This window comes from Acipenser ruthenus, chromosome 7, assembly GCF_902713425.1.
Source record: "Acipenser ruthenus chromosome 7, fAciRut3.2 maternal haplotype, whole genome shotgun sequence".
NCBI lineage: Eukaryota > Metazoa > Chordata > Actinopteri > Acipenseriformes > Acipenseridae > Acipenser > Acipenser ruthenus.
This window is the reverse complement of record NC_081195.1, coordinates 39,181,200-39,203,130: the sequence shown is the minus strand read 5'-3', so window position 1 is coordinate 39,203,130 and position 21,931 is coordinate 39,181,200. Positions and strand designations below refer to the sequence as shown.

Below are 21,931 nucleotides of genomic sequence, written 5' to 3'. Positions count from 1 at the left end.
CAAACTCACGCGGAGTGCGGTTAGACTCAGTCAACCTCTGTGCGTGCTCATTGGAAAACACAGTAACTGTGCGATTATACAGTATGTGCATGTTTGTTATAGAAATTCATGAAGACTTTTTATTTTTAGTTAATATATGTTTCAAACACTAGTCTTACCATATATTAAAGTTAAGAAAAGTAACTGATCAGACCACTGGTTTTATATACACAATATTTAGAAATTACAAAAGCAAATGTAAAAAGAAAAAAAACATAAGAAAATATGAATATATTTAACTTTTATTCATTATATACTGTGGGAAGAGGGATATGATTTTTGTTTCTATGCTAGTATGTGCTGACCGTGGTTTACACTTAGTCGCTTCCACATATGCTTCAAGTTCAAGTTCTTACCTGCATGTGCCTGGTCCGGGGTTTTGTGCCTAATTGTTGGGAGCTGTATGCAGATCATTGCCTAGGCATGTTATATAATCTTCAATTTTGAACCATTTTTTTTTTTAATTCACTAAAAACGTTTTAGTTGTATGAAGAGATAAAATTAGAGTTGAAATATTAAATTAATTTATTGAGAAGAAATGCAAGTTACAAATTACAGGTGGAACCCGAGTTACCTTCATTTGGAATTTAAACTTGTACAGAAGCTGTTCAGAAAGACGTGATTCTGTATTATCGCTGATTTAATTTCAAAAGTCATAAACTGTTAATCTTCGTTGTTGTTTTGGGGGAAATATCCACACAAATGTAAGCGCAAAACTAGGACCAACAGCACTGTGGAATACAGCCTGCTGTTTTGAGAATAGTATTGAAACGTGTTTTCAGTACTGAATTCAGTTTATAGTTTTTCCTTTTTTTAACGTTTTAAAAAAATGTGAAAGCAATGAATGTGCATACAAATAAAACTGCAGTGCTTCACTTGTTTGACTCAGTCTTTCATTTATTATACTTGTAAATAACGCTTCAGTACCGCTGTCAGGTGTGCTTTGTAGAGTGACGTTATAGGGGCTATCAGAAAAATACTCATTTTTAAGTAAACCTTTAAAGTCCAATACATGTACGTGTATTGCTGTTTTTGTAAACATCTGAACACTAATTAATACAACGGGCTAGCGTTTCCATTTTTATAGCTTCTTAATTAGTGATTGCAAAAAGTGAGCTACAACCTGCATTCCGTGTAGTCCTAGTGTCCCACATCAACAACTTCATCAACATCCTCTCAAAATCCCAGGGAGGGGGGGCTGAGCCCCCTTTTTAAAAATCCGGCGGGGGCTGGGGACCCCGAGCCCCCCCCCCCCCCGTAGTTGGCGCCTATGCATTTGTTTACCAAGTATAATCCAAAAATCAAGATGAACTCTTCCAGCATAAATTAATACATTCAACACTTGAGATTTTACCTTCTACAGGTAATGTCACCAAAGTAAAAAATTATTCTAGAAGTGGAACATACATTTACCAGGCTGCACTGCATCTCTCTCGGAACTGGCTTAATTCCTGCAAAATAAACATAGTTAAGGATAATAAATCATATATATCATTCATATGTAAATCTGGCACCTTATGAAAAGCCATTTCTTTTACTTGGCATCACAGGGTAGCAGATAAAAACCCTTAGCAAATACGAAAAAACATTAAGGCAAACAAACATTATGACGGCGCCTTCAACAATGTCTTCAGTGTTTCATATGGGTATAAGTAACCATCATGCCAACTCACTCCATTTAGCCTTCAGTTCCACATGGGATACGAGATTTACATGATGTGACAATGACCTGTGATTTTATTGTTACACATTTTTAATGTTTACTAACAAAACGAAATGTAGTTTATTTGAAAGTACCAATGCAAAGCTATGATGCAGATCGTTGTTGACAACTTCTAACTGCAGTGGCTGATCTGCAAAACGTAGTTGTTGCAGGTATTTCTGTATCTAGATGTGGAGGACTGCAGTTCCACCAGTTATTTGTGTGGAGTCAGTGTCTGGTCAGGGGCGTACACGCTACTGGTTAAATCTGTCTGGTTCAATCAGACCGTCTTCATCCTCTTCCTCCTCCTCCTCTTCGTCGTCCTCTTCCTCGTCCAGGTCTTGTGCCGACTCGCTCTTCGGCCCCTTACAGATTTTCAAGTGTCTCATGAGGTGGTATTTGGTAAGGAAGGCTTTTGTACATTTCTCACAGATATAGTCCCTCCTTCCTTCATGGGAATTCAGGTGTTTCTTCAAATGGTTTGCTCGCCAGAACAGTTTGTCACATTTAGGGCACTTGATCTGACGCTCCCTTAAAAAAAAAAAAAACAGTTTAGAATTAAACCATCCCTTTAAGAAATGATATGATTACCGCTGACCTTTAGACCCCAATGAAAAATACATTATTGGCATTTTTAAATGCTTGGTCACGATCAGGTTATCATTGCGGTTTATGTCAGCTCTGTTTACAGAGCGACTGAGACCAGCACGGAGGCTAACGTAACAAAATTGAGTACTCCTGACCAGCCAAACTACGCACTGAAGTATAGAATTATCATAACAGAGCGTTCACATTTTCAAGACATTTTCAAGTTTTTAAGTCGATTACCATTTGTTTTATGTTTCATCAAATCAACAAAAACACTAGCTGCCCAATAATTGTAGTTTTTTTCGATTTCATTAAGTTGTTCTTTGTGTCTCGCTTTTTTTAATGTTATTTTTACAACTGAGGTTTTGCTTGTAATTCCAGCCATGTGTCTACTGTCATTCCTCTGAAAAAATCAAATGTGACAAAAGGAATGTCACTCATTTTTAAAAACTTTAAAAGACTTCTCACAACAATGTGTAAACTGAACTGAAGTTATTGTGAGTTTAGTATGTTATGAATTGATAATGTATTCATTGAACTGTGCTTCGACTCTGACTTAGGTGGCACCTCAAGGATGTATTGCAACTTCACTATTAATTCACATAAATCAATTTCTGCTGTAATTATCAATTTTTGCTTATTTTTCAGTCAGCTACACTGTTTATTGTGTGGTCCATCGAGATAAAAAACTAAAATTCAGTTGGTCCGCAAACAAAAAAGTTTGAGAACCACTGCTGTATAATGTACATTTGTTAACTTTTGCTATTTAAGTATAAGCCAATATCTAAAAGCATAGTCAACCGTTTGTGGTTGGATTGTTTTCGTAAAAATAACGCTGTATATTTTATTAATTCTTATTTCAATTGAACTGAGTGTAGTGTCCAGAAATGTACTGCTGCCCCTTTAAGTAATACAATGTGTAGTAGCACAAAGGAAGTAAGGTCATGAACCGGAAGGATTAGACAGACAGTGTGGATAGACACGGCAAGAATAGCAGCCGCAGAGTGGTAGATTAGTGCAGTAATAGTAGTAAACATCATTAATCTTAACTAATAAACCATGGAATAAAGTTCATGTGCATTGAGACCTGCCTGGGCATCCGAATCGTCATTACATGTTTACTTAAGATTAAGGACATTACACCGAGTTTGTACAGTACAGTCCTGTAATTGATTTAATTCACTGCAGTTCTTTCAACTGTTTTCATAAGGACATTTAACTAAAAATAAGCTTGTAAATACTGTAATACTGTAACTGTGTGAGTTCTGTTACTTATATATGCATGTTAATGCCATGGCTCATGTGCACCCGTGGTTAACTCGACACCTTGGATAAGTCAACACTAAATGGCATCCCTGTGGGGTGACGCGTTAACCTTGGCTGACTGTGTGTGCGTGTGTGTGTATATATACATATATATATAAAATATAGATTTTTTCATTTATAAAAGGAAACAGGTAATTGCTAAATAAATCACTCAACACCGTATACACATTATCTATCCATGCACACTCACTCAAATACTTCTATTATTACCACATAGCACAGAGCTGTCTAAATATTGTAAATCTGTCTGAATATAATGTTTATGTGGTTAGATACTGAGTTATCTATTTTATAACTGGGACTCATATCACCATTCTCTATTTTACTTGCTTCCAACCACATTTTAAAACAAAGCTATAGATCTCCAGGCTGTTGTACAATGTGCCTGACAACTTAACTTCTCTACATGAATAAACCTCACTGTTTACCCCATGCAGTAAAGTCCCTATAAATATAGACTGCTGTAACTATTGCTTCTTACAGAAAAGATCTTACGGTTCAAATTCTATTTTTGGTGTATACATTTCATTTCTTTAAGATGTTTTTTTTTTTTTTTGTTTAATTAAAATGTCTGGCTTTGATGAGCCAGGACAACATTCTGTAGCCAACACCTTTAACCTCTATGTGCTGGGATTGTTGGTATGAAATAAAGTGTCTTGTTTCCCTTTTCTTACTGTGTGTGAGTCAGAATGTGTTGTTTGAGATCCTGCCTCCTCATGAACATCTTGTCACAATGATCACACTTCAGGTTCTTCTCTCCTGTGTGGATGATCATATGCGACGCCAAGTGAGCCTTCTGCGTGAAAGACTTTTCACAGGCTGCACATCTGTAATTCTTCTGGCCTAAATGGAACAGAAGAATTACTTCACTCAACTCAGTCCTGTACACAGATGTTTTAGTAATTTATATAAAAAAAGTAACATTTCAAATAAATGTATATTTATTTAACTCTTTCAGAAAGATAATCCTATAATAAACTACTGTAATTAAATAATTGACAAAGGTCAAATATGGCAACAACAAATATTTACAGCAAGTCTAGGTGTGGGGTTTGTATTGCCCATTTTTCCTCACTTAGACCCCTTATTTACTAAAAACCCTGGCATCTCTGAATAGATCCTCTTTAATAATTTGTTAAATATTTGAATGAGCAAGACATCTCACAAGTGGAATTATACCCCAAAAAGTTCTCCTTTTTCTAGGAAAGCAGTACAACGGGGGATGGGGAGTTTATTGCCGGATAGCTTCACTCAGACTGCTTGCTCATGAAATATCTCGGTATCCCGGAATAGAAAATCGTCTCCTCTTTAGAAACATGTAACAGATTTTAATGAACAGTCTCTCCCCCAATAGCAGAGCTCTCCCAAATATGATCCACTTACTACCAATGTGGAGTGACATTTTCTCTTACTTTTACCCTCAGAAAAATTACACTACATAGAATATGGTACCAGTCACCACTCAGGAAAATACTTTTTGGGGTAAACTAGAGAACAAAATGCTCCACTCAGTCATTAAGCATTGTTAGTAATTTAATCACATTTGAGGTACCACTGAACTTGTGAGATGGATTGCTCAATACAATTCTTAGCATATTGTTTAAAGAGGAGACACTTATCTATTCAGGGATACCAATATATTTAGTGAACAAGAAGTCTGAGTGAAGTTATCCTGTAACAAACTCCCCATCCCCCGCTGTACTGCTTTCCTAGAAAAAGGAGAACATTTCGCGGTACCAGTCTACTTGTGAGATGTCTTGCTCATTAAAATATTGAGCATATTTGTAAAGAGGAGACAATGATCTATTCAGTGATAGCAAGATATTTAATAAGTAAAGGCTGAGGAAAAATGGGCAATACAATCCCCAACCCTAGTCGCTGTAAATAACACTGTGTAACAATATATTTTATTTTTTTTGGTTCCTGGGTAGTAAGTGTTATTTCCTAATTGCTTATGCCTCAAAAGTATAGAAAATGGCTATTATTCCCCATAAACTTTGCTTTTGTGACCAGGACAGTGATATTTTGAAATTTACCTATTTTCCAGAACATTCCAGATAGATTCAGTGCTGAGTAAACTTGGAGTAACTTCTAGAACTTTCCAGTAATATAAATAGCTGCTCCATAATGGTAACAAGTACCCGTCTCTTCCCCTGGCTCACTCGGTGCACCTCAAAGAGGATTACAACAGCATCAAGACCTTGCTGGATGTCTTGAAGTATGATGAGTACAGCTGGGAGGTCATAGGAGACTTCAAAATGGTGGCATTCCTGATGGGTCTCCAAGGCGGTTTTACCAAGTTTCCCTGCTATCTTTGCCTTTGGGACAGCAGGGACACCAAGGCGCACTACCACAGGCGGGACTGGCCACAGCGGACCGAGTTCTCTGTGGGGAGGAACAACGTCAAGTGGGAGCCACTGGTGGACCCCCGGAAGGTGCTGATGCCACCACTTCACATCAAATTGGGCCTTATGAAACAATTTGTCAGAGCTCTAGATAAGGAGTCGGCAGCCTTCAAGTACCTTCAAGACTTCTTCCCTAAGCTGTCTGAGGCAAAGGTCAAAGCCGGTGTCTTCGTCGGACCACAGATAAAGAAGATCCTGGAGTGCAATGAATTCCCCAAGAAGCTCACTAGTAAGGAGAAAGCGGCTTGGAACAGCTTTGTCGCAGTGGTTCGGGGCTTCCTGGGCAATCACAAGGCCGAAAACTATGTGGAGCTGGTTGAGACTCTGGTGAAGAACTACGGCACAATGGGCTGTAGGATGACCCTCAAAGTCCATATCCTTGATGCTCACCTTGATAAATTCAAGGAGAACATGGGAGCGTACTCGGAGGAGCAAGGCGAGCGCTTCCACCAGGATATACTGGACGTTGAACGCCGCTACCAAGGACAGTATAACGAGAACATGATGGGAGACTACATTTGGGGGCTGATTCGTGAAAGTGATTTACAGTATAATCGTAAATCTCGAAAAACTACTCACTTCTAAATCTTTTGTAGTCATTTTTGTATTACTTTAGTATAAATACATGTTAATTTGGATTCATATGTTGTTTCTTTCTGACTTTATGTGAACGAAAAGACACAAATTCGCCCGTTTTCTCATTGGAAATAGGTAAATTTCAAAATATCATTGTCCTGGTCACAAAAGCAAAGTTTGTGGGGAATAATAGCCATTTTCTATACTTTTGAGGCATAAGCAATTAGGAAATAACACTTACTACCCAGGAACAAAAATTGTGTTACATAGTGAATTTGTTGTTGCCGTAATTTGTGTCGGTACTGTATATAAATGGGGAAAACACCAGATTAGTCAACTAGGTTACTAGAATTAACTTTCCTATGCCTGTATACAGATAAACTGAACACCAACCTATCCTGGTAAAACAAATAAGAGGAAATCTACCCTCTGTCTACCCGCCCACCAAGTTGTCCCTTACCTGTATGGATTTTCAGGTGGGTTCGGAGGTTGCTGGGGTCACTGAAGGCTTTGCTGCAGAACTCACACTTGTGTGGCTTCATGCCCACGTGGCCCATGATGTGCACGTTGAGCTTGGTGGACGAGGTGAACGCACGGGAACACATGGCGCACTTGAACTTCCTCTCTTTGGGGTGGCTCGGCCAGTGGCTGCTCACCAGCTTGCTGCTGTGCACCTGGCTTGGGCTGTGGCTGTGAGTGTGGCTGTTCAGGCTGGACTTCAGTTCTGTGTAGGACGCACACTCCTTGCCACGATGGCAAATTTGGGCTTCAGGATTTTCAGGGACACCTAAAGGAGGGAAGCATGTTAAAACACTTGCACTGTGCCATCACAGCACCATTATCCTATTAATCAATTTAAAAAGAGACATCTCTAGTAATATAACTTCACTAACATTCCCTAAATCAGGTGTAGCTGAGGAACGTAACTGACCCCTTTCAAAAGAGGCTATAGGAAAATAGCAAGTGGAGCAACCTGCTTCCTTGTAATGTTATCTCAGGAGAACCTAGTCCAACTGCCCACTATGAAACCGTTTTCACTGTTTCCTGCATCTAGGCATGTGTGTGTTGTAACCATGAGTGAACTCTGTCTAAATCTGTGCCCCATTCAGAATCATGGTGACCATGTGTGCTCACCCCGGGAAGTGGTTTACACTGCTTACCGATGTGCCTGGCGTAGTCCCTGCTGTAGTAGAACAGGAGCTCATGGTCAGGAAGAATCTCTCTTGAAGTGCAGAAATATATTTTACCATTGTGGGGGTAGGCTACCAGATTCTGCTCCCTGCCAGTCCTGTGCAATTGGGGCACAGGATGCTGCTATTAAACTTTATTAAAGCAGTATTTTCAAAGCTTTTATTCAAGATATATATATATATATATATATATATATATATATATATATATATAGATATATATATATATATATATATATATATATATATATATATATATATATATATATATATATATATATATATAATAAAAATAGAATTTAAAAAACCCAAAGTAATATAATTTAAGGCAAATAAGATGATGTAATTATGTAATTTACAATATATAGCAGACCCTGATATTGACATGTTACAGCAATCTGACATTAATTTGTATAAGACGGAAATCACATTCAAATTAACTATAAAAATATATTGTGTAGGATACAAGCACATTTTCACCAACTCAGCTCTGACTGTCCAGTAGCTCTGAGTATTCTTGGAGTGGGTATCAGCTTGTATCATCAGGGGGCAGCAGTGTGGAGTAGTGGTTAGGGCTCTGGACTCTTGACCAGAGGGTTGTGGGTTCAATCCCCAGTGGGGGACACTGCTGTTGTACCCTTGAGCAAGGTACTTTACCTAGATTGCTTCAGTAAAAACCCAACTGTATAAATGGGTAATTGTATGTAAAAATAATGTGATATCTGTATAATGTGAAATAATGTGACATCTTGTAACAATTGTAAGTCGCCCTGGATAAGGGCGTCTGCTAATAAATAATAATAATAATAATCATACAGCATTCTACATGATATCTCTTATGTATCTGTGTGCCAATTATTTTTTTATAACTTTAGCCAATTGGGATAAGTAAAACAAAAATAAACTAGTTAATTGTAAATTGCTTAACAAATATACTGAGTATCATACATACCGTGTCACATTTATACAAAATACAAAATGAGTTAGTATCATGTACAAACACCTCTATACATCCCCAGGATACTCTCTTGTACAGTCTCATCACAATTACAAAAGTGTTTTTCAGTACATACAGACACGCCCTTCTGCACAGAAGACTTGTTATATTTTATCTGCCCAACTACAGATTGATTTTATTATAAACAAAACTATTTGATCATGCTAGATATAAATAACCTTATATTATAATAAAGTACCTTGCTTTGCGCACGAACATCATCCAGTTACATTCATTTTCATCTGTTGTGACAACACACAACTCCAGCACATTGTTATGAATCACCTATGAAGAAAATCAGTTTCCATTTTTAGCACAAGTTTAAAAAATGCTTTTCTCTTTTTATGCAAAAAAAGAAGGTAAAATACAAATGACTTTGTCACTACGAATTAAACTTATATTCTTCATTTCACCCATAGCATGTACAGTGAAGCTGTCTTAATATGGCTGGGGAATCTACAGCACTAGCTATAGACATGGTCAATGGATAGTAGCAAGAGCTTGTGTTGAATATTATAGTTTCATATTAAAATATTTTGAGTTTGGTGGATTTTTGTATTTATTTATTGGTTTTGCAGCATAAACCAAGATATGAATAAGTCAATGAGCTTACCATCTAGTTGTATGCATATTCAAGTCTAGAAAATACCTTGGATCGGGTAAAAAGTATTTTTTGGTGTAGCTACAGGAATGTATGTGCAGACAGTTGAAAGTGTGCTCAAACTCACAGGAGTCCGAAGAAATGCTCAGCAAATTCAACATAAAAAATCCAACAAATACAGACAGAAATAGATAATGAACTTTACTTTAACTGTGCATTTTCAAAACTTCTATAAGAAACGTATAATGTTTTAAAACCAAAGAACATGACTAATTTAGTGAGTGGGGCGCAAATCTTCTACATGAAATGAATCCGCCTGGAATTTACCTTCCAGATATGAAGAGAGGCCTTATCTGACCAATCAGATACGTCCAAGGAGCTGCACTGCTGCCCGACGAGGGGTCCAAAGCAGGTCCTGACCGGGATGGTCTCTCGGGAAAATACCCCTGCAAACACAAGGCACAGTCTACTAATCTAACACAAATGAAGTGTCTATTTTGAATGTAAACCGGTTCCGAGCTGGAATCAGGTTGTAGGTTTAAATCGGACTAAAAGTGCAGAAATTCAGAAGCACAGATTGCTCTGAACATGACTGAGTTTAGCACATAAACGCTATATGTTTGTTTCTGCATTAAAACAATCCATTATAAAAGGTATCAATTCCGTGTGCACATAAACATATAAATAGTTTTCGGTTTTAAATGAGAATAACCGAAAAAAACTAATTTAGAAAATTGTTTTTTAATTTCTTTTAAACCGATAAACCTGTGTTTTGGCAATATATTTCACGCACTACTCTTTCTACATAAAGAAAACGGCTTTCAGAAGCGGGCAGTGTGCAAAGACATTGCTACCAATCATTAAGTTTTGTGGACCTACGTAATAGAATACACTCGTTAGAGTGACTTGTGACTGGGGTGGGCTGAAAAGAAAACAAAACAAAAAAATAACGGTGTGTTGTAAGACTATTTTTGGACCAATAAATTCAGGACCAGGGCTCCCGAGTGACGCATCCGGTAAAGACACACCGCGTGGAGTGCAGGATGCACCCTATAGCCTGGAGGTCGCCGGTTCGAGTCCAGGATATTCCACTGCCGACCATGGATGGGAGTTCCCAGGTGGCGGCACACAATTGGCCGAGCGCCGTCTGGGTGGGGGAGGGCTTAGGACGGCCAGGGTGTCCTCGGCTCACCGCGCACCAGCGACCCCTGTAGACTGGCTGTGTGCCTGCGGGCCTGCCTGTAAGTTGCCCAGAGCTGCGTGGTCCGCCAACGCTGTAGCTCTGAGGTGGCTGCATGGCAGCCTGTAGAGCGAAAAGAAACGGACGGCTGATGGCGCACGTTTCAGAGGACGCGTGTGTCCGTCTTTGTCTCTCGAGTCAGCGCGGTTGGGCCGGGTTGAAATAAAAATAACTGGGCATTTGTGAGCTGCAGTAATAAAACTGTAAGATTGTAATCTGTCTGCATCCAGCTGAATTATTGATATAAGAGTCATTTTTTTCACCACATCCGAACCCCAACATTGCAGTCTAATAGATACGCGGCAGTTCTACACTGCCTAAATCCTAAATGTGGACATCCTCACGTCAACACAGTAAGTTAACCATTGCATATGTATTAGGGCAAAGTCGCACAATTCACACATGCATGAAGAGGTATCAACTTGGAACAGCAGAGCACTGCATCATCAGGAATCATAGTTCAAGGGATATTCATTCGCAATTCTTAAACACCCCTTCATTTTTTGGTAGAAGTTTTCCAATAGCAGGGGCAGGGAACTGTCACGAGTGACCATAAAACCCGTCTTCCCTTGTACAAGGTGCAAGCACCTTTTTTGAGTGAAAGGAGATGGATGGCTCTTTGATAGAAACAGCTTAATTTATTTGAAGTTTTTCCACTGATGATGGGAATGAGAATAGAGATGGGAGCCCAGGTAGCAAGATTTAAGTTTTTTTGCAGGTATCAGGCTTTTAAAAGACTGTCACCCACACCTGTGGTGGCTTTGACAGACTCACTGAGAGCAGAAACTGACCCAAGACTGTCATCGCTACTGAAAGCATGCTGATCTTTGGGATACAAATCGAACATTTGTGAAACTGCAACAAATATTGTAATGACCGTAATGTATTTTAAAGAATATAAAGTCAGCAGAAATATTAAACAAATTGTTAAAACATACTGTTCAGAAAAAAAAAAATGTTATAATGTACTCTGTATTAGTCTATGGGAATATTGTATGGTCCTATATTCCTGTTTATTCTAGTATAACAGTAGAAAGATATTGTTAATAAATGTGTAAGGTCAGGCTGACCTGCTGAAAGTTCCAAACCTCCTTTATCAGGCAAAAGCATCTTTTTTAACAAGACTCAGAACCTCAAACATTCCGATCCAGCGAGAACAGAATGGCAAACTCTATGGAGCGCAGTTAATATGCCAGGAACAATTGAACTAAAATAGGTTTGTGGTTCTACTATAGTAAGAAAAAATGAAAGTATTTAAATAAATAAGAAAACAGAGATTTTAAAAATAAGAAACCGAATATAATAACCTTAAGTAAATGCATGAAGATGTTAATCTATATCAAAGTAAAGCAGTCCTAAGTTTTAATATTCAAGGTTGCAGTTGCTACCAAGCAGGTGCCTAATTAAAATGAATCTCTTTCCTTCTGTGTATATCAATGGAGTAAAATAAAATTACAATTTATAAAAGAGACTGCTATACTGAAATATTGAAATTAGAAATACATGTTATAATATCATTTAAAGTTAAACGGTTATACAAATAAAATTATTATTGTTGAAACATATTACAATTAAAAATAGTCCAGTACTAACTGACAATGTTAAAATATTGTAATGACTGTACTATGTTTTAAATAATATACAACCAGTAGAAATACTATTGTAGTAATTATGAGCAAAATAACAATTTGAATTAAGAAAACCGAACAAGTGTTAATGTTAAAAAAAAAAAAAAAAAAAAAAAAACACAAAAAAAAACACCTTGTCTTTGTGCCTTTGTTATTAGAGTTCTTACAAACTCTTGGAAGCTGGTCAGACTCAAAAATAGGGCCTCTCCTATCTTTAAATTAATAAAGACTATCGCACGCAGAAGCCTGTGTTAACCTTGGCAGAAGCAGGCATCTCATTTAATTAAGTTGAAGATGAAGTCATAGTTTTCAGGGAACTAAACACAGAGGCTAGGTATTGCCATATAGCAAAAGAAAGAAAAGCAACCCTTTTGCAGGATTATATCTGAAACTAAAAAATAACAGTATTGCATTGTAATAGGGGAGGTCTGTGCTGACTATCTGGCACATGTGTGGTTCTGCAGGAAGAGGGTAGCAGCCTTGTATGATCCGCCTGTCAGTCATGGCGATGACACGGAGAGGTGGGGAAGAGGGTGTGTTGGCTTTCCCTCTCTCTGAGTGGCTGAGAGGCGGGCCTTGGGGGATTGCTCGGCCTATAAGAACTGCGCTTGGTTGTGCATTCGGGTGGCCGTGATTGGGAATACAACGAGACAGTTCTAAGCAGGACAACGAGAAGCTTAAAGTACAGACTGTTTCTGTACAGCGGAGCGTGGAAACTGGATACATTCCAAGCGACCAAAACAGGCAGAGGAAGACAGCCAGCCTTATATAAACCATTTATTAAAATATATGGTTACGTACCCGAGGGGACATGTGTAGTGATGGGGGAACCTTGGCCACCCTAGTGTATAGTGCACAGCGAAGTGTAGGACGGAGACCCGAGCTGACCGGCATAGCGGCAGTGGGGGCACTGCGTAAGCAGCACCTTTGTTTTGTACTTTTATCTGTACATAAATCCAATGAAGTTGTGTACCAGTCCATGTTCCTGATGTGATTATAAACTTGTTTCAATTTCAAAAAGAAAACTGGACAGGATTTATTGATTGACACTAACAGCAGCCAATAACCACTCTGGGCTCTCTTCACTGATTGGTAGATATGGGCATCCGGGGCGGGTTTAGTATTCTAGGAGATCGCAATTGGTATTGAAGCAAGTGTCCAAAATGAATAAAAAATATCTACAATAATTTTGCAGCGGCTCGTGACAACGTAGTAATGTTAAATATTATTAGTTTCGCTCAAGACAGACGGCTACAGTTGGGACTGATTTAAAACAAAATATGTATAAAATACATTAATAAAGCAGGTTACTCTTGATCTCTGCATCATCATCCTGTATTTGTTCACAGACGCATATTCTCAGTAACTTTTAGAAGCAACAACACAGGTTACGTTCTTGACAGTAAGTTAATATATAAAAGACAAGTTTTTAATTTCATGGAATATTTGATTTAATTAAAATATTATTGATTTTTTATCGTGGGGTCCCAATCGATAGATAATTCGATTACTATCGTTAACGTTACAAGCCTAATAAACAAAGGTATTTATTTACAGGGAAACTGTAGAGTTTAAAAGTGAAAGAATTAAAAATCTGTCTCAGACACACAGTAGAATTCTGGAAGGGCATTAGACCTTCAAAAGATAAGGCTTAGTCTTTTGCACCTCAAAGCAGGATTCGGTGTTGGCTCTTAAAAGCGGGATTTGTATTTGCTGTGTATCAACCTTGAATGATAACCACCGGAAATGGGAGTCACCGGTACTTTTTAGATATATTATTCACACAAGAGCTGTCAAAACAGAGCAAATAATTAGATTTAATTGGGTCTTCTGGCGTATTAAATGGAGACTATAAAAAAAAAACTCTATAAACGCTGAGGTAAAACCCCAGTCAAGTATCACTCAACTTGCTAACTACAAGTTGTGTGGTTCATGCTCTGAGGATCTCTGAAAAAGTTGGTTGTTGTTTGGTTGTATTCAGAAGTCTACCTTTGAAGACAGCTCTTGTTTTTAAGTTTTATTCTACAACTACACTTCCATATAGTGGAAGGTAACAATTTTGAATTTATATCTCATTTATATTGATGCATTGCTATGGGGTATAGGAATTACATTTTAGCTTTGTAGAGTGATATATTAAATGTTTTAGGACTTAGCGGTGGGCGCTTTAGCAGTTTGCATGTCTAGTCTAATTGTATTACTGTGTTGAAGTATTAATGCTGTTAAACTTGTAAAGGCACCGGAAATCACCCAGACTGCCTATTGCTTGAGATTTGCTGTGGTCTGCAACCACCCAATCCATTTTTAAGCATTTAATAAACAGAAGGAGCACTATTACTGCTCTGATTCGTTGAAACTTCAAATTAAATGAGTCTGTGTGATTCTTGATTATTAAAAGTTGTCTGGATAATTTGCAAGCCCAGTGACCGAACAATCTACTACAGGAGTCCAAAACATCTCTGTCCTCCTTAAACGTCTCCCCTGAGTGTGCTCAGAGTAGGGGTTCTAGATTCTGTTTAATTTAATAAAACTTTACAACTTTTAAAAACATATAGTTTAAACTTTAAAATAAAAACATTTTGAAAAGACGCTGTGTAAGGGGGACAGTATGCGTCCCCCTCGATGTGCGGTCTAGACTAGCTGCAAGGGCTTTGAGCATTTTTAAATAAATACCATTCTATAAATGACCGCATTTACATATGTATATAAATAGGATAATTAAATCAAATAAATTACTAAAATAAGCTGTTTACATAAATACATTTATAAAAACAGTGAAGTAATATGAAAAAAATATAAGCATCGGCGGTACGATAATGGTCTGTTTTGATTAGAGGGCGAGTATTAATTGCATTATTACAGAAATGTTATGCAGTCTAATTATTCAAACAGTGCTAAAATCCAAATCGCTCATTTATCCTACTTACTGCATATAAGAGACATGAACTAGTAATGTTCACACCAAACTGACTTTATTCCAAGTACAGTATCACGTTAATTCAATCAATCAATATTCTGTTTAAAAATAATAATAATTTACAAATAGCAATAGTTTGTACGTATCTAAATGGCAGCAATAGAAAAAAAGACCACAAAATACATAAAATTGAAGCAATCTTCTGTTAAAAAAAAAACAAAAAAAAAACATTAACATCGCTCGTCAGAATAGCCTCATAGCCTTCTGTAATCTGGCTCGACAGAACATTAAAAATTGAATCCTCCACAATTGAAATTGTAATTTGCGATCGTCTCAATAATCAACCGTCTTATGTGTTCAGCCCAAATTTTATCGCATTTCCTAACATTTCACTTGCATGTCTGGGCCCCACCTCCTCCTTGCTAGATCCAGCTTCAGTAAAAACAAGCTAGTCATGTGACCAAACGCATGCTGGACATTGGGAGGTGACTATCCAATGACCATGATGCCACTTGACAAAGGGAGGAAGTAATAAAATAAATAAAAACTGAGCAGCCGTTATTTGCAGACACCAGCTTGTTAACATTTGACCTGCACATTTTTGACAAAGTTTAAACAATTAAGCAAAATTAAAAATGTTTGACACTTTAACGTTTAAACAATTACACTCTAAACGATTTACAACCCTACTTAGAGCAATAAAAGTACAGCCGAATCTTGGCCCTTCCAATCGATTCCATTGCAGGACTTTGTTCCAACCAGATCCTTCATTATTTAGTTGACCTTCCAATCCATTTCATTGCAGGACTTTATTCCCATGGAGGTCAATTAAATAATGAAGGACCTGGTTGGAACAAAGTCCTGCAATGGAATGGACTGGATGTTCTAAGGTTGCCTACCCCTGCACTAGGGTAACATGCTGTTCCAGGGCCAGCATGGTGACTCAGATGGATGAACAGCTCCCTTTTTACCATGTCAGTGGCGCGCTCTGTGGTCATATTGGCCCCTACAGAATTCACAGCACATTTTGCCCTTCTCTTATCATGCAAGTTGTACATTCATGTGAGCAATACATTTGATGCTATGCCAGCAGCCAACTTAATCTTGCTGTGTTTGTCATAGACTTTTTTTCAACATAATTAGAGAAAGATAAGGTGTTCATACCGAGTTCAGCTCCAGTTCCAGACTGCCTCAGGGTGAGCTGCCCTGGCAGGGAGAGTCGAGCACGGCTCTCAATAGGGGTATCTGGAATAAAGGTGACCGGTCCATGTTGAGGGCAGTCCGATGGGTAGGCCTGGCCACACAGTGTGCACCCTAGACATCAAACACAGTGCGTTCAGTGTCACATGTTTCTGGAAGGATACAATTAGCTGTCTTGGTATTTGTTGGACCCATTCTCTAGCTACCGCTTGCAGTAAATTCACAACTGACCATTAATATGCCGTGAAGCCAATGAAGTACACGAAGTTTGATAACATGAAAATTCAAGCTGTGTAGCAAAAGTGCTCTGTGTATTCTTTACGCATTGAATTTAAAAATCATGCATAATTTATACTTTTTCAATGTGTAAAACATCCAGTACGCAGCTTATCTGAAGCGCTGAGTAATGAAATTTACTTTTGCAATCCACTCCAGCGGTTCCTTAAAATCTGTGTTAGATCTGCTTTGCCTTTTCTAGTTGAGGTTGATCCATGTCCGGTGTTCAGCTGTACTGGCTTTTCTATTTTCTCTAGCAATTTATTTCCCCTGTATTTCCTGTACTCACATACTGTAAAGGAAGTGGCCATATTTTCCTTGTTGGAATTGGAATCCTCCATCTGCAGAGAGGAAGGCACAAGGACCAGATTCTCTGGAGACACGTCCACCTGCCCATTTCCCAGAGACACCTCGGCTGTAATGGACGACGCAGAGACAGACTCCAGGCCGATGTTGGCCCCATGAATGGACACAGGCTCCAGGGGGTTCATGGTGGGGTGAGAGCTGGAGAGGACCACCCTGACCGAGCTGGAGCTCATCCCGACCGTGTGGAGAGATTCACCCAGGCCGCAGTTAGTGACCCTCCCGCCCAGGTGCTCCGATTCCATGACAACAGGTAGCTCCAGGGCCCCTGAGTGAATGGGAATGACACCACCGTGGCCAACCGCTTCCGCCGACAAACCATTCCCCACAGAATCCACGACAATGTTCTCATGGTTACTGGAGCTCGCTGGTAGTTGCTGGTGCTCCCCTGCCACCCCCTCCATTGTCAAGTCTTCTCCCATCCCGTCCGTGGAGATGGGGCTGGTCACTCTAGACACCGGTTCCATGGCCATGCCAGTGTCCAGTGGCACTTCATGTCCACTGCTGGGGTGAAGGCTTTGGGCACTGTGGGCACCCACCTGCCGGGAGTCCAAAGTCACCATGCTGGGCTCCAATCCCACCACCCCTCCAGGTTGGTATGGGTCGAGGGCAGAGGAGTTGCTTGGCACAGAGAGAGCAGGGTTCCCATCCATGTTTAGGGAGCTGGGGTGGATATACTGAGGTGGCGGTCTGTCTGCTAGATATGACAATATGCCTAGAAAATAAATACACATATAGTTATTCCAACAACAGCCAATTAGGTATAGGGTGAAAAAATTAAAAAGATCATTCACAGGCAAAGTTTTAAGAAATTCTGTCAAGCACTGTTGAAGCTACAGACTTGCATTAGCCCATCGCTCCTTGGCCAGAACACCTAGTCCTAGATTCTTATAGACTGAAGGCCCTGTTCCACATGCTGTCACAAACAATACCAAGACTGAACTACTTCAGTGTTCCTCTGACTGACCTCATTTTAATTATGTTGAACCTTATCTTCTGACCCGGTTATTATCCACACCAAAGCTTACCGTCACATTTCTCCTCTCCCATCCCTGTCCCTTCCCATAGATGCCAGTGGATTATTTTTTACTTAAGCAAAACAAACAAACTTCACCAGACTACTGCTGTGTCTACCCTCCACCACCCTTAAACATGAGCTAATACAAATACATTATCCAGTAGAGTGGTTCTACAGATACAGCCTTTATTAGCAATTCAGGCAAAAGTATAAGATGGTAAAAGTGTGCCCTCTTGCCTAACAAAAGTGCTCACGAGAAGACTCAGGGTCAACTGTACATGTTAAGGTGTTACAGACCACCCTGCAAAGTTTAAAAGAAAAGCATGAAGTTACCTTTGTTGTTTCCCTTGTTGTCTGTATTGCAGTGTTATATTTTTAAACTTATTGCTGACTTGTGACATTTCTAATCACAACTCATGGGTCATAATTCAAGGGCAATACATTTCTTCTAAGGTTTACAGAGTATCCACATCCCGCTCCCTGCTGAAACAGTTTTGGTTTTTTGTTTGCACAATATCCACTCATTTCAATCAGAGCAGCAGCATTGTTGCAAGAGGCAGCATGAACTACTGCGATGCTTAGAAGATAAATTCTCTTTCTACTGGTGAATGCTCCCGAGTAAAAGTTGAAAAAAAAGTAGAATGCATGCAAGTTACATCACAACTGGATGAGTGGTTCTCAAGTAAACATGTTAGAGTGACTTGCATACAGATGTATGTAGGTGCAGGGTGCCTTCATTGACATGTATACTTCCTGGAAGTAATCTCCACAAATATGAATTAGTGTTCTTCAGCACTGCAATGCTTTGTTCAGTCAAAATGTGATACACAAGCTATGAAGAGCTAACAAGGGCTACGTACTGTAAGTGAACAGGGTGAGGGCAGGTCTGCCTGCAGCTTACCTGGCAGGATGTGTCTGTAGTAGCTACTCTCGAGGTGAGGGTAAGGGGGAGGCGGCAAAGTGTAGTTCCTCTCTTGAATCCCACACATCACCCCCCGGTCCCCGAGAGGTCCCATAGGCAGCATGAGGGACAGGGCCGAGGGGAGAGAGCCCAGAGAGGGGCCAAAATTAGGAATCGCCACTGGCATACCTGAAAACACACACCAACAGATATACATTAAGATACAACTCTGAACCAAGCCCATGATATATTCTACCTCCTCCTCGTCCAAGGTTTGAAACAGTTTGGGGCATAAAGGGGGACATATTTTCAAAGCGTTCAGTAATCCATTGTTTAACTCCTATTGTTTTGAAAAGTAATGTTACAAAAATGAAAAACAAACTGAAAATGCTTCAGAAACCTTTAAAAAAAAAATACATATAATCACTTAGTTGCTAGGTTATAGTTAGGAAAAAATAAATAAATCTGTTTACTTTTGACTAGAAGCTTGTGTTAAAAGCAAACACATTACATACATGTTAAATACATTAAATATATGTTTAGGAGAACTGAAATTGTTGCCAGTTATCCAGTAATTTTACTTATCTTTCTGGGGGGGACTATCACTGCAAATGACTGAAAAACATTTTGACAAATAGGAGGCAATGTTGGCAGTTTCCCCAGGATCTTACCTGGTGTGGCAATGGGGTGGTGGGTGGGTGAGGTTGCCAGCCCCAGTTGACCCCCAGTCACAGGTATAGAGCCACTAACAGAGGAGACGCTCAGCTGGTCCATCCCAACTGGACTCAGGTTAATGTCATTCATACTAATCCAGATGAAAACACGGAGCATGGGTAAAATAACCAGCATAGCATAAAGAGCACACAAAAGTAATTAAGTAATTAGTATATTAAAAAGAAAACACAATGTTCTGTATGCCTTTCAGCTGTTAAATAAATCAGACAGTTGTATATAGTTCAGGGCTGCCAAGAACGAAGAGGCAACCACAATATAGAATATAGGCATTGAAACCTCTGAATGACAGCTTACTTTTTATATATCCCAGATTTTAGTGGGTTAAACCCTTTTTTATAACCTGCCTGTTCTGCAGGGATCACAACTTTATATTGGTAGCCCATATACAGCATTGGTTTTCTTTTAGTGTATTATAGGTATAGCTGGAAACAAATGGACAATGAAATTACCTGACTTATGTTTCAGTTCATTACTTCCATCTTGAATCACTCCTCTAAGAAAAAAAATGGAATAGACAGGTTTCAGAATTGATGTTCATTAATTATTACATTATCTGGGTGTGTGGATGGTCATGAAGACTGCTCTGCTCTCTCACACCCCACCCAAAAAAGGTTTGCGAGACGAGTTTGGGAAAGCTAAACTGATTTATCAAAACGTGGACATACAATATTCCCAACCCTTTTATAATTTTGTAACTGTATGACATGAAAGTGTTTAAATGGGTGTAACTATCCATGTATGCACATGTAAATTAATGTGTACATCGTAAACAATTTACTTAAAAATAGGTAAATACCTAATTTAACTTTTAAAACAATGTAATTAAATTACATATGTTACCTACATGTGTACAGTAACATAATAATTGTATAGGATAAATTGAATAAAACGCATTGCCTAATACAGTAGGAAGAGTAATTATTTTAGATGCATAAAAAACAATATTAATAACTCTCCCGCTGATATTACTTAAACTAAGAAAAATGTAAACAAATATTAATACCAACCAATTACAGAACGGTACATTAAAAATGCGCGTTTTGTGCGGATGTGAGAATTAAACGACCACAATACAAGACTGCAAATACAAGCCTATATATATATATATATAAAAATACCAGGTTGTACAAATTACAAAATAAACTGAATTATGTACACAATCTAAGACAAAAACAACAGACCCTGACAGCCAGCAGTGCTGTCACACACACACAGTGGCCGCTGTAGCCTAACGCGTTCACAATAAGACTTCTAGTAAAATATATACTATTGCATCGTATTTTCGACGTTACTATGAATTTAAATAACACAAAAAGAACAACATGTTTCAATTTATTATGGTTCACCGACCTAGCACAAGCTGTTTTTCTGTTCGGATTCGTCATTGTTGAGATACCATCTCTTCTGAGCATGAGCAAGAATATTTAGGGAGCACGGTAAACTTAATATTTTTACATACCGAAGAAGGGAAGAGCAGTGACTAGTCATCATTGTTCTACCATTTCACATCAATGAATCATATACGTTTTTGTATTATTCTTCATCTTACAAGTTTTATCTTATAAATTGCTCACATAAATTAAATACATAACATTCATTTTAATGGTTCAGATTAATACTGACAATCCCTTACTGTAGCATGTATAAAGCGCCCTCCTGTGGTACTCTTTGCTATTTTAAAATCCATACGCCTGTTCGCAGGTAAATTTTAATATATATTTTTTATTAAATATATTTTATATATATTTTATATATATATATATATATATATATATATATATATATATATATATATATATATATATATATATATATATATTCATAAAACGTATACATATAAAATGTCAGACTATTTTATAAAACAGTAATTTAAAAACAATAGTCACTGTACAAAAACGATTTTCTGTTCACAATTAAGTTATTATTATTATTATTATTATTATTATTATTATTATTATTATTATTATTCCGCTTGTTTGTGACAATTCAATAAACAAATAGCAGACTTGAGTGAAAATGTTTGCATTTTCATGAGCTATTTAATTTAGCCGATGCAGAACACCGGTGCCTTGCATGTAAACTATTGGTGCAAAATATGTAACGTTTCAAACAACAACAGCGATTTCTTAAGAAGTAGTACATTATGAATCCTGGTTATTCCCTATAACCATTTTCTGAAAAGAATCTCTGCCACAGCTTGCACAAGAACACCCCAGTGCTGTCAATGTT

The 21,931-nt window shown here is 38.3% G+C and overlaps 1 protein-coding gene across 1 annotated transcript; it reads right to left on the bottom strand.

Moving 5' to 3' along the window:
- Window positions 1-265: 265 nt before the first annotated feature.
- Window positions 266-21,175, bottom strand: LOC117415085 (PR domain zinc finger protein 4-like). Its single transcript, XM_034025027.3, has 12 exons — window positions 21,053-21,175; window positions 20,152-20,195; window positions 19,639-19,772; window positions 18,968-19,156; window positions 16,975-17,763; window positions 16,374-16,523; window positions 9,752-9,870; window positions 9,023-9,108; window positions 7,797-7,924; window positions 7,097-7,423; window positions 4,330-4,498; window positions 266-2,272 (listed from the first exon to the last, which is right to left on the bottom strand). Exons 3-12 carry the CDS (start codon window positions 19,769-19,771, stop codon window positions 1,996-1,998), a joined length of 2,367 nt encoding a protein of 788 aa, XP_033880918.1. The 5' UTR covers window position 19,772; window positions 20,152-20,195; window positions 21,053-21,175; the 3' UTR covers window positions 266-1,995.
- Window positions 21,176-21,931: the final 756 nt, after the last annotated feature.